The 14,261-nt window shown below is 44.1% G+C and overlaps 1 protein-coding gene across 2 annotated transcripts; it reads right to left on the reverse strand.

The window, feature by feature from the left end:
* Nucleotides 1–4,874: 4,874 nt before the first annotated feature.
* Nucleotides 4,875–8,479, reverse strand: LOC309610059 (tubulin alpha-1B chain). 2 transcript variants are annotated; one of them, XM_082352491.1, is made up of 4 exons: nucleotides 8,320–8,479; nucleotides 6,687–6,909; nucleotides 6,396–6,544; nucleotides 4,875–6,039 (listed from the first exon to the last, which is right to left on the reverse strand). In XM_082352491.1, exons 1-4 carry the CDS (start codon nucleotides 8,320–8,322, stop codon nucleotides 5,059–5,061), a joined length of 1,356 nt encoding a protein of 451 aa, XP_082208617.1. In that variant the 5' UTR covers nucleotides 8,323–8,479; the 3' UTR covers nucleotides 4,875–5,058. The 2 variants fall into 2 exon arrangements, with proteins under 2 accessions (XP_082208617.1, XP_082208618.1); XM_082352492.1 differs by having other exon boundaries at nucleotides 7,730–8,429.
* Between the last annotated feature and the right edge of the window lie 5,782 nt (nucleotides 8,480–14,261).

Consider the following 14,261-nt stretch of genomic DNA (forward strand, 5'->3'; position numbering starts at 1 on the left):
TCAAATCCGGGCCCCCTGCATTGGGAGCATGGTGTCTTAGCCACTGGACCACCCTGAAGGATATTATTTATGAAGAATCTTTAGAACAGAACAGCAGCTTTCCCTTCTACCTCCATTTGATGCCACTGTCTACCCTATAGTGTCTTCCTGAGGCATCTTAGATCTTTGGGCCTGGGGAAAAAAGGAAGGTAGTATAGGGACAGTCACCTCTAGCTTTCAGAGTTAAAAGTATAAATCTGCTTTTGCTCAAAATTAATTCTTAGACTATGAAAATATATAATGGAGAATCTGACCTAGTCTTACCTAGCCTTCAAGGCCTTGAATAGGAGACACTTGGGTTTTCATCATCAAAGGAAGAGAGTATGAGTTAACTGGGCAAAAGTGGTGGGATCAGTTATGGTTGTGAAAGGTATTATAGGCAGAGAGAAGAGTGTTCGAAGGCCCCAGGAATGAGGTGATGGGCTTGATTCCATCACTGCTGGACACAGTAACATACAGCAGGCTGTCAGTTGGGAGATGGGTTGGTCAGTTGAGGGATGGATGGGTGGGGTAAGGTATTTATTTTGGCAGAGAGGAAGAAGCTGGCCCCTGAAACACAGTGATATCAGTATCTACATGATGATGTCCACATCATCGGGTGGTTATTAATTTTGTATCAGTATTGAGTTCAGTTTGATCTGGCAACATGCTCCTCCATTATTACATGTTGACCCCAAGGCCATATTTTTAAACTCATTCCACCCTGGGAAGCACCCTAGAGGCAGGAGCTGAAGTCGAGAGCTCCAACAATGTGGGGATTCCTGTGGCTGACTGATTCACAGTGGCCTAGCAGGAGGCTCAGCTGCCTCCAGGAATGGACAGAACAAAAAGTGACAAGCCCGTGAATGCCAGGTCAGTCACTTCCTGTTTGTGGTGTATCTTTTAGGCTCAGCTCCAAAGTGACAGGGAGAGCAGAGTTCACAAATCTGAGCTTGACTTTTCTGGGCAGAGAACTCCTTGTCAGTGGTGCCATCTGCAGGGCATTAAAGAATTTGCCAGGAATTTGATGGGAATGGGAGGGGAAAATGGCATCTCTCTCCTCCCTCCCTCAAACTCTTAATCTGAGCATGTCCCTAAATCATAGCCCTGGTCCTCCATAGGGCTAAAAGACCCCTATTTCTTGTGACATTTTGGCAGGCAATATTTAAGGAACCTGGTCCTACAAGGCAGGACCAGGGCTGTGGTATCACTTCCTTTCTTCCCTGCCAATTGAATCTGTCCTCTGTAAAAAACGAAGTAGTGGGCTCCTCCCATTTTAAGGTCACCTCAGTGAGGCTGAGAATGCTGGGTTGTGAAGGCACTTAAGCATTATATTATGGTGTTAAAATTTTGTAAAATGTGGACTTCCCTGGTGGCGCAGTGGTTAAGAATCTGCCTGCCAATGCAGGGGACATGGGTTCGAGCCCTGGTCTGGGAAGATCCCACATGCCACAGAGCAACTAAGCCTGTGCACCACACCTACTGAGCCTGTGCTCTAGAGCCTGCGAGCCACAACTACTGAGCCCACATGCCACAACTACTGAAGCCCATACGCCTAGAGCCTGTGCTCCGCCACAAGAGAAGCCACCACAATGAGAAGCCCGCACACCACAACGAAGAGCAGCCCCTGCTCGACACAACTAGAGAAAGCCCACATGTAGCAGTGAAGACCCAATGCAACCAAACATAAATAATTATAAATAAATTTTTAAAAAATTTTTAAATGTGGGTGGGTATAAATTGAAGGTGTTGATGTTGTTAAGGTTAATAATCATTATTATCAGTATCATCACCCTCGCCATCTCTAAGTAAACCCTCCTTGAGCTTTATTTCTTTCTATTTCTTTTCTAAATAAATGGTTCATTCTTCCTTGGCAGTGGCTCTGGTGTCCTGCTGAGCAGAGCTGTCAAGTCCTGGGGTACCCTGCCCCTCACTTCCCAAGCTTGGACACACAACTCTAAGCTTACAAGTCCTTCCAGACTTGATTGCCCTATTTGCCACCCCTCAACTCCCCACACACCTGGAGAAAGACAGGATGGAACTCTATAGTGCAAAAGGGGAAATAGGCCCAGAAGGTTCAGAGAGCCCGACTAGTGACAGAACAAGGAATCAAGTGTCTCAGTCAATCTGTTTCCAAGGCCTCTCTACCCTGAGGCTCAATTTCTCAGAGGGTGCTAAAAGAGACTTGGGCCTGGTAAGAATGTGAATGTGTTTTACAAAACCCTAGAGTTTGCTGTTTATATTAAAGAGAGCAATAAAGAATCTGGCTTAAGAGTGAAATAAATAATCATTATTTATTTTTACTTCCATTAAAGTACTCTGTGAGCCCTAAACCTTACCAGGCACTGTGATTGCTGCTGGGGCAGAGATGTAGATAATAATACTCTCAAACTCCCCACCAAAGGAACGCTTGATGGCATTTCCTGGTTGCCTCGGCATTTCAATATAGCCTTTTCCCACCCCCACCCCCATGTCCCACACTGAATATCTCATATTACCAAAGGCTTTGACTACTAGTACCTGCTAGTTATCATCTTGACCTATAAGATGAATGGGAACAGAGGGGACAGAGGGAAATACTGAATTTGAGCAGCAAGTCAGATCAACAACCAAATAACTAGGGTATAAAGGGGACTGGATAGTTTAGGAGTGTAGATAGGAGGTGTCTGTTCTAAAAAACAACCAGACACTGAAATTGGAGTTTGAATTGTAGAAAATGGAAAATCCCTTCCCTCTATAGGTTTCCTCTTTTAAAAAATGAAATATTTCAAGCATACAGGAGAAAAGGATAATTGGTATTCTATTTGATAGAAACATTAACCCTTAGGGTTTTGTATATAACTCCCACTGATACTTGCCTCCTATCATTGTGTAGTTTCCTCCCACATTGAATAGGACTGACATGTGTAACGGACAGGATATTGTAGAAATGAGTGTGACTTTCGAGGTTAGGTCATAAGACTTTGTGGTATTCAACTTACCTTCTCTTAGCTCACTCTGGGGGAAGACTGCTCCAATGTCATGAGGACACTCAAGCAGCCCTATGGAGAGGTCCATGTGGTGAAGAACTAAGGCCACCTGCCAACAACCAGCACTAACTTGCCAGGCATATGAGTGAACCACCTTGGAAATGAAACCTCCAGCTCCAATCAAGCATTCAGATAACTGCACCCTCAGTCAACACCTTTACTGAAACCTTATGAGAAATCCTGAGTCACAACCATCCAGCTAAAGTGCTCCTGAATTCCTGATCCTCAGAAACTGCATGCGATTTTACATATAAAAATATATACATAGTTTTTTCTTTTTTATACACATACATTAAGCCACAAAGTTTTTGGACAATAGATAACGGCATTGCAGACATCTATGTACCTACCACCCAAGCAGTCATAACGCTTTATTTATTACAGATCTTTTCTTAAAAATACAAACACCCCTCCCCCCAAAAACAAAAAAATAAAAATAAAACATTATAGTTGAAACCCTGGCTTCCTCTCTATCCTGCCCCTGCCTTGCGCCTCAGAACTCCTAAAAAAAGCACCATGGCACACTGGATACCTAGTGTGTGCTTTTCCTGAAAAGCCCTTCTGTTTTTTCGTTTCCCAGGCTCCAGCCGAGTTCTTTCCCTCTTTAGTCATCTCTCAAGATGGTCTTTCTCTGAGAGTTCAACAGTAACTCAAAATCCTATCTGCATTTGGTCACTAATTCCGTTAGGGTTCCCCTCCGTGCTTTAAAGCCCTGGGATCTGCCTTCCCCTGGGACCTGTGGTATCTGGCTATATGGGTGTCGCTGTGCCACCCAACTGAGCTTTCTCTCTGAAAAGTCTATAGATTTTTTCAGTTGAGGACAGCTATTTTTAAGTTTATAGGATTTATGGACTAGGGAAAAAACTGATAAAACTTTGGTCTTCTCTACTCTTAAACCAAAACATCAATGTCTTCAGACCTTAATAATCCCTGTGCTTCCTGAATTTGAAATGTACATCTTCTCGGAAGCAAATGAGATGCAAAGGGATTTAACCTATCTCTATAGTCAACTTTAGATGTAGCCAAACTATATACTGGAAATAATGTAAACTATGCCAAGTGCTTTAAACTGTAAACTTTTATCCTAACCTTTGCAAATGTTGCCATTTCGTCCCTCGTAAAGCAGCCACTCAGCCGCTTTCCCACACATGCACATAGCTTACTCCCCATTTTTTTTTTTTTTTCTATACTAGGATTTTTGATCACCAGAATTCTGATCCTGCAACTTTTCTTCTCCCATCCTCCCTACAGGTGGGAAACAGCTTTTACATCTTCCTGCTCAAATATTCTCCAGCCTGACGTTTACCTGTTCAAGGGTCACTAAGATTTTTTTGTTCCACTGATAGATTAGCAGGCCTCTTTAAACAGCAGTGGTATTTGTAGCATATTAAAAACTACTTCCCATACCTAACTTGTAATTACCCAATAACTTCAAGATCTAGATTAGCAAAACCACTCTCATCTGAATTTACATTTTCCCAAGCCCCCTGACCTGGATTTCAACACTGGTTGATCTAAGAGTGGATGTATGTGTAACTGATTCACTTTGCTATACACCTGAAACACAACATTGTAAATCAACTATACTCCAATAATTAAAAAAAAATTAGATTGTACATCTGAAAACAAAAAATATTGGTTGAGGTGAAGTTAACAGACCAGTTTCAGAATCAGGCTCTTCTGTTTTTCCAGACCAATGTGCTCCTTCCCCCCATAGAGATTTCTAGAGTGAAATCCTTGATATTACCACCCTGTTGCAGAGACTTTCAGGTGTAGGAGTGGTAGCACATCTTGAATTGGAGAAACCAATTTAGAAGCACAGAACTCTTTCTTTCTTAAAGCCTTTACTTTTCAGACATGACAGAAAAATCTTACAGGTACACATGGAAAAGCAATACATGATCACAGTTGAAAGTGAAGACAATCTAGTCAGAAAGCTTTTACTCATGTCAGCTAATGTTGAAGCTGAAGTTCTGCATATGACATGCTGCAGGGCTGAACGGAATGGTAATTAGTACTCTTCTCCTTCTTCCTCTCCCTCTCCTTCAACAGAATCCACACCAACCTCCTCATAATCCTTCTCAAGGGCAGCCATGTCCTCACGGGCCTCAGAAAACTCTCCTTCCTCCATGCCCTCACCCACATACCAGTGAACAAAGGCACGCTTGGCATACATCAGGTCAAACTTGTGGTCCAGGCGAGCCCAGGCCTCAGCGATGGCTGTGGTGTTGCTCAGCATGCACACAGCTCGCTGTACTTTGGCCAGGTCTCCACCAGGTACCACAGTGGGAGGCTGGTAATTAATGCCAACTTTGAAGCCAGTGGGGCACCAGTCCACAAACTGGATACTGCGCTTGGTCTTGATGGTGGCAATGGCAGCATTGACATCTTTGGGAACCACGTCACCACGGTACAACAGGCAGCAAGCCATGTATTTACCATGGCGAGGGTCGCATTTCACCATCTGGTTGGCTGGCTCAAAGCAAGCATTGGTGATCTCTGCTACAGAAAGCTGTTCATGGTAGGCTTTCTCAGCAGAGATGACAGGGGCATATGTGGCCAGAGGGAAGTGGATGCGGGGATAGGGCACCAGATTGGTCTGGAATTCTGTCAGATCAACATTCAGGGCTCCATCAAATCGCAGGGAAGCGGTGATGGAGGACACAATCTGGCTAATAAGGCGGTTAAGATTAGTGTATGTTGGGCGCTCAATATCGAGGTTTCTACGACAGATGTCATAGATGGCCTCATTGTCTACCATGAAGGCACAATCAGAGTGCTCCAGGGTGGTGTGGGTGGTGAGGATGGAGTTGTAAGGCTCAACTACAGCTGTGGAAACCTGAGGGGCTGGGTAAATGGAGAACTCCAGCTTGGACTTCTTGCCATAATCGACAGAGAGACGTTCCATCAGCAGGGAGGTGAACCCGGAACCAGTTCCCCCGCCAAAGCTGTGGAAAACCAAGAAGCCCTGAAGACCTGTGCACTGGTCAGCCTGTTAGAAAAGAGGAATAGAAAAAACATAGTTATTGCTCTTTGTGATACCATCATAGTAATCATAGTAAATATTTTCACTTTTCATATTAATTCCAAAGATTTAGATCATATTTTGACAAGAAAGTTTTTTTAAAACTGTAGACCTTCCTTACTCAGCATATCTTTATCAAAAATATCTTTATTAATATTTATAAAATGACATCAAATAGTTCATATTTTAATTGAACTTTAAAAAAAACTTTAAAAGAATAATTAACCTCACTATTACATTTCAATTCTGTGTGAAAAAAAGAGCATATTCCAAATATCTCCCTTAGGTTCATTAATTTACTTTATTCTTGAGAATAAACATACCAGTTTCCGAATTCGGTCCAAGACGAGGTCAATGATCTCCTTGCCAATGGTGTAGTGACCTCGGGCATAGTTATTGGCAGCATCTTCCTTGCCTGTGATGAGCTGCTCAGGGTGGAAGAGCTGGCGGTAGGTGCCAGTGCGAACTTCATCTGGAAAAGGAAAACGAAGCAGCCACCCATCACTAACAACCTGCACAAGGCTGCTTGACCCCAGGGCATCAATGGAGCCCCCAGGACACACCTCCTGTCCCAGACCCCCGGGATCTCATTGGGGTTACTGAGGTCAACTCACCAATGACCGTGGGTTCCAGGTCTACAAACACTGCCCTGGGCACATGCTTGCCAGCGCCTGTCTCACTGAAGAAGGTGTTGAAGGAGTCATCTCCTCCCCCAATAGTCTTGTCACTTGGCATCTGGCCATCAGGCTGGATGCCGTGTTCCAGGCAGTAGAGCTCCCAGCAGGCATTGCCGATCTGGACACCAGCCTGGCCAACGTGGATGGAGATGCACTCACGCTGTGAGAGGGAAGAAAAAAAAAACCATTAAAAACCAATTAGTGGTGACTGTGAAGCAGAACAAAATGTTTATGGAAACTTAATCTTACAATTTCCTTTCAAAACGAATTACAGTGTAATGCTTTTTTTCTTAATCTAGGAGAAGGGCTATACTTTTGATTTCCATTAGTTTTAATTAATTTCTTTTTCCCCTCTAAATTGGGAAGGCCTCTTTCCAGATCAAGAACAGACCTTAGTCATTGCTTCCTCCTTTGGAGGATCAAGATAAGGAGGAGGTCATCCATCTAGCGCTCAGGCCCCAGAATCCCATTTTAGAGTAGGTGGCCAGATTTCTGGGCAGTCCCAACACAGGAAGCACGTAGCCAGAACAGGGCAGAGGAAATGTCTGGCTGCAGGGACGAGGGGTGGGGCTCTGCGGCAAAGGATGAATGAGCAATTCCGGGTGCGCGCGCCCGCGCCCGCGCCCCACCCCCGCCGCGGTTCGCGGAGCCGCGCAGCTGCAGAGGCTCTCAACAGCCACGTCTGCAGAGGCGCAGCCATGGCCAACCATCCTCCGCTTCCCGTAGGCATTGAGTTCAGTCCAGCACCTCCACATGTCACGACGCAGCAGGGGATTATCGACGGCCCAGATCTGGACCAAGATCCGATTTCCGTTCCCTCAAAACCCCTCACCGCTACCACCTGCTCCCACACGCATTCCTAACACAGCAGAGGGCAGGGAGGGACAGATGGCCTCTACAGGCTGTTGGGAGCTAGCTGCCCTAATACACTGGCATAGCGCAGTACACCGATAAGGAGTCCTTCTCCACATTCATCTTACCGTTTTTATTTTTTTAAAAGAAAGAACTCAGGGTAACAGGAGACACGCCCTTCAACCATAGACCTGCAGCGCCGCTGCGCGCCTGCGCATACTGCAGTGGCGGGCTCCCGTCCACTCCCTGGCGGGAAGGTAACGGTCGCGCGTGCGCTTTTGTGTCCAGCTCCTTCCCGCCTCCGCTTTTCGTGCTGAGGAGGAAGTGAGGGCGGGGAGAGCCCGCGCGCGCGCTCGCCAAAGGCTGGGGGGAAGAGGGGGATGGGAACGCGCGGGAAAAGAATGCAGTCTTGAGGGCACCGCGCCCAGGAGTTAAGGACTAAATGAGAGTCCCAACCACGGTGAAGGAGAGCTAGTGCCCCTCCATCCCCTTCCAGAGTCCCAGAAAAAAAGGCGGTGGGCTCCCTCCGTTCCCTCTTCCCGGGCCCCAGCCGTTCTCCACAAACCGGGATCTATCTACTCTCATCCTCGGCCCTCGCCTTGCTCTTCGCTCTCCAAATGGACAGCGGTGGCGCCAGCCCTCTCTAGCTAGAGGCCCTCCGCGCTCCCCCGGGCTCGCTTCTCCCCGTTTTCCCGAGAGAGACCGGCGGTCCACTCACCATGGTGGCTACGGGTCAGCAGGCGCAGGCAACAGTAGACACCGGGTCCCGGTTACCGTCCTCGACAAGCTAAGAGTCGAGGTAAGTAACGCACTGAGGTGGGGGCGCTGCGGGAGCCACTTAAGTAACGGTCCGGGGAGGGGCTGGCGGGCACAGGCGGTGCCATGGCCGCAGGCCCCACCCCCGGCCCGGCGTACCCACTCGGCGCCCGGCTCGGCCGCCGCAGAGGCGGGCTCCTGGCCCCGAGCCCTTCCCCGCGCCGGGCGTGCGGGGTGGGGTCCGCCGCGCCTGCGGGCCGCGAGCTCCGATGCTGCAGTCTTTGGCGCATGACCGCCAGGGCCAGGGCGGGGGCGGGGGCGGGGGTGGGGGTGGGGTGGGGATGGGGATGGGGGGAAGGGCGCATGTTCGGAAGAAACCAACGTGGGAATGGGTGCTCGATTGCTTTAATTTGGACGAATCCTAAGATTTAAGAAGTCCACACAGTTTTAAAGATGAAGCACCATGAAATCGAGAAACTTCTCGTCCAGATAGCTCAGCCGATTATTTTCACGTTGTCACCATTTGTCAATGAATTTTGTTTTTCTCTTCCCACTTCCTTTAAAGGCAGTTCAGAAAGCATTTACCTGATTATGTGGAGGAGCAAGGTTTAGAAAAAATAGTTCTATTTGGTTTACTTGTTATTTAAACTAAAGGTACCAAACAGTATTTCAGTCATTCAGAGTAAGCACCTAAGCATTGAACATCTAAGCTGTTAAAAGGGTAGGGTAGGCCCCATTTTTAGACCTAAACCAACCAACTTTATGAAACAACTCTAGGGTCTTTTAGAAAGAGAGATTTAAAGACATATTTCAAATTTGGTAGCTGAATTGAAGGAGTGAGGACAGAAACTTGGGGAGGGAGGAAATTTTTTGACCCTGAAAGATATTCAGGAAGTAGGGATTCCTTGTGCTATTTAGAGTTTTGTAAAACTTTTTAAAATTGAAGCATAATTGACAATGTTACATTACTTTCAAGTGTACAACAGTGATTTTACATTTATATACATTGTTACCCTCAAAAATAAAGCAACCAGTTATTTTACCAGCAAGGTGGGTTTATTCAGGAATAGCAGAGAATCACAATTTGAGACAAGCAAGCAATGGGGAATCATAGGCAAATCCAGAGAACAAAGGAGAGTGACTTGCTTTTATTAGATTTTGGGAGGAAACTGGGGGGGGGGGACTGTTTGAAGAGAAGTTCTCTGGAGAAGAAGGAGAGTTCAAGATTTTGAGTTTCTCTCTGGCTGCAAGTGGTGGTTAGTGTTGTTGCTGGAGCTGGGAGGGATCTTCCTTCTTTTAAAAGCAGGAGGTGAAATTCCTATGTAAAAATGTCCTCCCTTGTACCAGAAGAAAAGTAACATTCTTATCTTCCTTTTTCCTGCTGATTATGCAGACTGCAACTGGTGCTACCTGTATTGAGAGTCCCCCCTTTAGGGCTTCCTGACTCCATTTAAAATGAAGTTTCCTTTATTTATGTTCACATTTACCCCTTTCGATCAAGACCTTTCCTTAAAAGGGGCTTCCCTGGTGGCGTAGTGGTTAAGAATCCGCCTGCCAATGCAGGGGACATGGGTTCAAGCCCTGGTCCAGTAAGATCCCACATGCCGCAGAGCGACTAAGCCCGTGCGCCACAATTACTGAGCCTGCGCTCTGGAGACTGCGATCCACAACTACTGAAGCCTGCGCGCCTAGAGCCCGTGCTCCGCAACAAGAGAAGCCACCGCAATGAAAAACCCGCATACCACAATGAAGAGTAGCCCCCGCTCGCCGCAACTAGAGAAAGCCCGCGCACAGCAAGGAAGACCCAACGCAGCCAAAAATAAATAAAATAAAAATAAAAAACAAATAAATTTTAAAAAAACCAACTCTATATCTTACCAAGGTCTTAAGCATTGGAGATCATCTTGAAGTGTTGAGCTAACGTCACTCTCTTGGGTAAGTCATTTCTACAAAGATTTAACAGGCAACAGGCACAAAGCTTAAAAATGATTATGTGAAGCAGAATTTAAATTAATATAAGTTCAGTTTGTATGATGGGTCCAAGCCAGGAGCCCACACCTGAAGGTAATCAGCTAAATAGGTCAAAAGACCAGGCAAGGGCCATCAGGTGGAAGGTGTAACCAATGGGCTTGTTCCCTGATTTTGTGTAACTGAGTTTCTGTTTTTCCAGAGGCACTTATCTATACGCAACAGGTGGTATTTGCTGTCGTACAAATGCCTCCTTGCTCAGCAAGTTGATAATCAAAGGCCATGCAGTTATCCAAAATTACTTTAGTCAACAAGTCAAGTGGTCATTGTTGGGTTGCTGTTGCTTTGGCTGCGGAACCAGCTAGCACTCCTGATGTTCGGGAGAGATCTCTGCTCATGCATTTCATTGGCACTTATTCTGACCCAAAGGAGAAAGGTTCTCCCTATGGAGGCATACTTGGAGTCATGTATGCCTCCTTGAAGTTCTTGTTTAAGGTGACCAGGGAGGCTTAATGGGGTGGAACAATGGGAAGCTTCAAAAATCTTACTTTGTAGCTGTCATCAAGGAACACCAGGTGAAATTAGCAGTAGCACTTGGGAAAAGTGAAAAAAAATTCATTACAGTATGGACTAAAGGTTCACTATTGTTGTGAACAGATCAAGGTTTCTGGTGGCAAACCCAACAATTAGATAAGTTTTCCCCTTTTGTAATAGACTGAGAAATACAGATAAGAGCATTTCATCCCAAGAAAAAGAAGGAAAGGATAAGGTAGGAAGTAACAGTGGGATATGGTATACAGGCCTGGTCTGATTATCTTGGGAAAGCTGTCTCCTTCAGCTGTCATCTACTTCAGTTCCTGGTCAGTTTGATTCAGAGGTCTCCAGTGCTTGTACAGGACTGGATGTCAGTTGGAGCCTTCTTTAGCTGTGAAATGTGTACCCAAAGCTTGAGTCTCAAGTTTGGCCGTTCACCTGTGTAGTGAGGAGGACCTATTATAGTCCCTTCCAAGGAAATTTAAGGGCAATTGTTGTTTTTATTGATTTGAAATCAGAAGGGTGAGAGAAATTGGAAACGTTAGTTTGGAGATTGGTAGTCAGATATATGATGAAATTAGAAGAGTTCAGGATCCAGTCCAGCTCAGGTGTATAACCTTAAAGATAATTAGCAGGACAAGAATCTAGTATCTACAAAGGTGCAAACATAATTTCTCTCTTCATAATTATCCTCCTTTTTGTCAAAGATAATCATAGTAAAACTAATTTGGTTGTATTAAATTTGGCCTGATTATTTACATAAACACAGCGAGAATAGTGATTGATCATATAAGCTCTTTTTAAGCTTACCTTGTTGGAAGCTTGAAAGCAAGGTACTAGGCCAATTTTTACAAGTAGTTCCTTAAAACTGTCTGATTATTTCTGAGTCTATGTATATCTCTCTTGAGTATGATAAGCTAGTTAAAGCCTTGGTAAAATAGCCAATATTTCCAATTGTTTTCTGTTACAAGGAGAGTAGATTTTTATTGAACTTATGCAAATACATATGTTGTGATTAACAATAAGAATAATGAGTCTGAATTCTGGAGGGATCAGGAAGGGGAAAAAAAGATATATATTTGATCTTTGCTTACAAAGATATCTTTTACCAAATTGCTGTTAAGTCATAGATGCTTAAGAGAAAAAGTTTCCTTAAATCTGGAAAAATAAAACATTAGAGAAACAGCATAAGAAGTCAAAATTTATAATCATCCTTATAGGTTCATTTAGTCTCCTGTAATTAATTCTTGTTGATCTTGATCTTGGGTTAGCAACTTTACGAATCAATCAGTTTGCCATTAAAGTCTTAGAAATTTTTATCCACTTCAGTGTTATGATCTTAAAGTTATCAGAAACCTGCATTCCAGGGACTTCCCTGGCGGTCCAGTGGTTAAGACTCTGCACTTCCACTGCAGGGGGCACGGGTTTGATCCCTGGATGGGGGAACTATGCACAGCCAATACCAAAACAAAACAAAACAAAAAACCCTGCATTCTAGAGTACTTGTCAAGGTCTTTCCTATGAATCTCTTTGAAGATGAAATTCCTTCAGGTTGTGGGAACATTTTTGCAAAGCATCAGAGTAAAACAATAACTATCTATAAATGACAAAAGACTTAAAAATAGCAAAAGTTAAAGATCTAAGAGTTCATTATAATGCAGGTGACAAGAGAATTTGGTTATTTCTTTGACATACAACATTTAAAGATAATAGCTGAAATTACAAATGATAACGTTATACCAGGACATATCAGATTCTCAGGAATGTCATATAATTTCTGAAACACATATACCTATACAGATGTAATGTAAAGAAGGCTTAGTATTATTTCTTTTTTTTTTTTTCAATAAATTTATTTATTTATTTATTTTTGGCTGAGTTGGGTCTTCACTGCTGCGCGTGGTCTTTCTCTAGTTGCCGTGAGCGGGAGCTACTCTTCGTTGCGGTTTGCAGGCTTCTCATTGCGGTGGTTTCTCTTGTTGCGGAGCACGGGCTCTAGGCGTGTGGGCTTCAGTAGTTGTGGCACGTGGACTCAGTGGTTGTGGCTCGCGGGCTCTAGAGCGCAGGCTCAGTAGTTGTGGTGCACGGGCTTAGTTGCTCCGTGGCATGTGGGATCTTCCCGGACCAGGGCTCGAACCCGTATTCCCTGCATTGGCAGGCGGATTCTTAACCACTGCGCCACCAGGGAAGTCCAGTATTATTTCTTATTTGAAAGTGCTTCCCATGTAATTTAACATATCAAATAAGCCTAATTACTTTAATATCTTCGTTTTTATAAGGTAAGAGAACAGATCCTTTGAGATGCTCCAGGGGCCCTCTGGAAAAATCCCGGAGGTAGTGTAAGGTCAAAAAGTCTTCATTTAGAATTTGATTTGGGGGATGATTGTCAAAAAGATCAAAAGGTTTGGACACTTAACTAAATAGGATCATGGATCATTGTGAAATAATATTTAATTATTCATTTAACCCAAGTGACAAAAAGATTTCAAAAGCAATTATAGAAGCTTACCTAGCTGTAAGAAGCCTTAGCTCTTTTACAAATTGATTTTGGCAAGGGATCTTTTATAGCAATCTGTATTTTTTTCTCACAATTTCAATTTTATTAGTTCAAATATTGTTTTCTCAATTTCAAAAACTTACAAAGCTTATCTAGAGAAAAAATGATTCAAGGCAGTTGTTACAGAGTAATTTCAGATTTACTCTTAGAGGATAGCGTAATTGCCTATGCATTACATTAAATGAATATAAACTCCTTCTACATAATATAGTTAAACCATATGCTTTTTGGAAATTACAGTGTAGAGGCTCATTCTGACATGGCTCTGCTATACTGGGAATGATAGAACAGGGAAGGGCAACAGGATCCCTGCATTATTGCTGAAGAGAGTTGCTCTAAGATAAGTAGGCAGAATAAAGATTTGAAAGATGGGACAACAACTTCTAAACTGATGGCAGAGTTATAAATATCTGGTAAGCTACCAGCAGATTTCCCAGCCTTGCAATAGTTATAAGAAAGGAGCGGGGGTGTTCTTTTAAACAAAGATTGCTGCCTGGCTGTCAAGGCAACAAAGTATGAGCCTATCAGAGAGTGATTACCTCCTGGCCTTGAGGAGTTATCATCGATTATGTACAGGGCAGAAAGGGAAGTGGTTCTTGTTTTGGCCTTTTCAGCTGGCTGCATAGACCCTTTTTGTTGCTCAATTTACTGTGGCATAAGAACAGTGGCTTTTAAATGTGTTGGATCATTTCACAGTAAGAAATGTAGTGTATTTATGGCCCAGCACATACTTACATATATAAAACCATATAAGTAACTGAAATAAAAGTTTAAGGGACTTCCCTGGTGGCACAGTGGTTAAGAATCCGCCTGCCAATTCAGTGGACACAGGTTCAAGCCCTAGT

Source organism: Balaenoptera borealis (genome assembly GCF_965194805.1).
Source record: "Balaenoptera borealis genome assembly, chromosome: 13".
In the NCBI taxonomy this organism is placed as follows: Eukaryota; Metazoa; Chordata; class Mammalia; order Artiodactyla; family Balaenopteridae; genus Balaenoptera; species Balaenoptera borealis.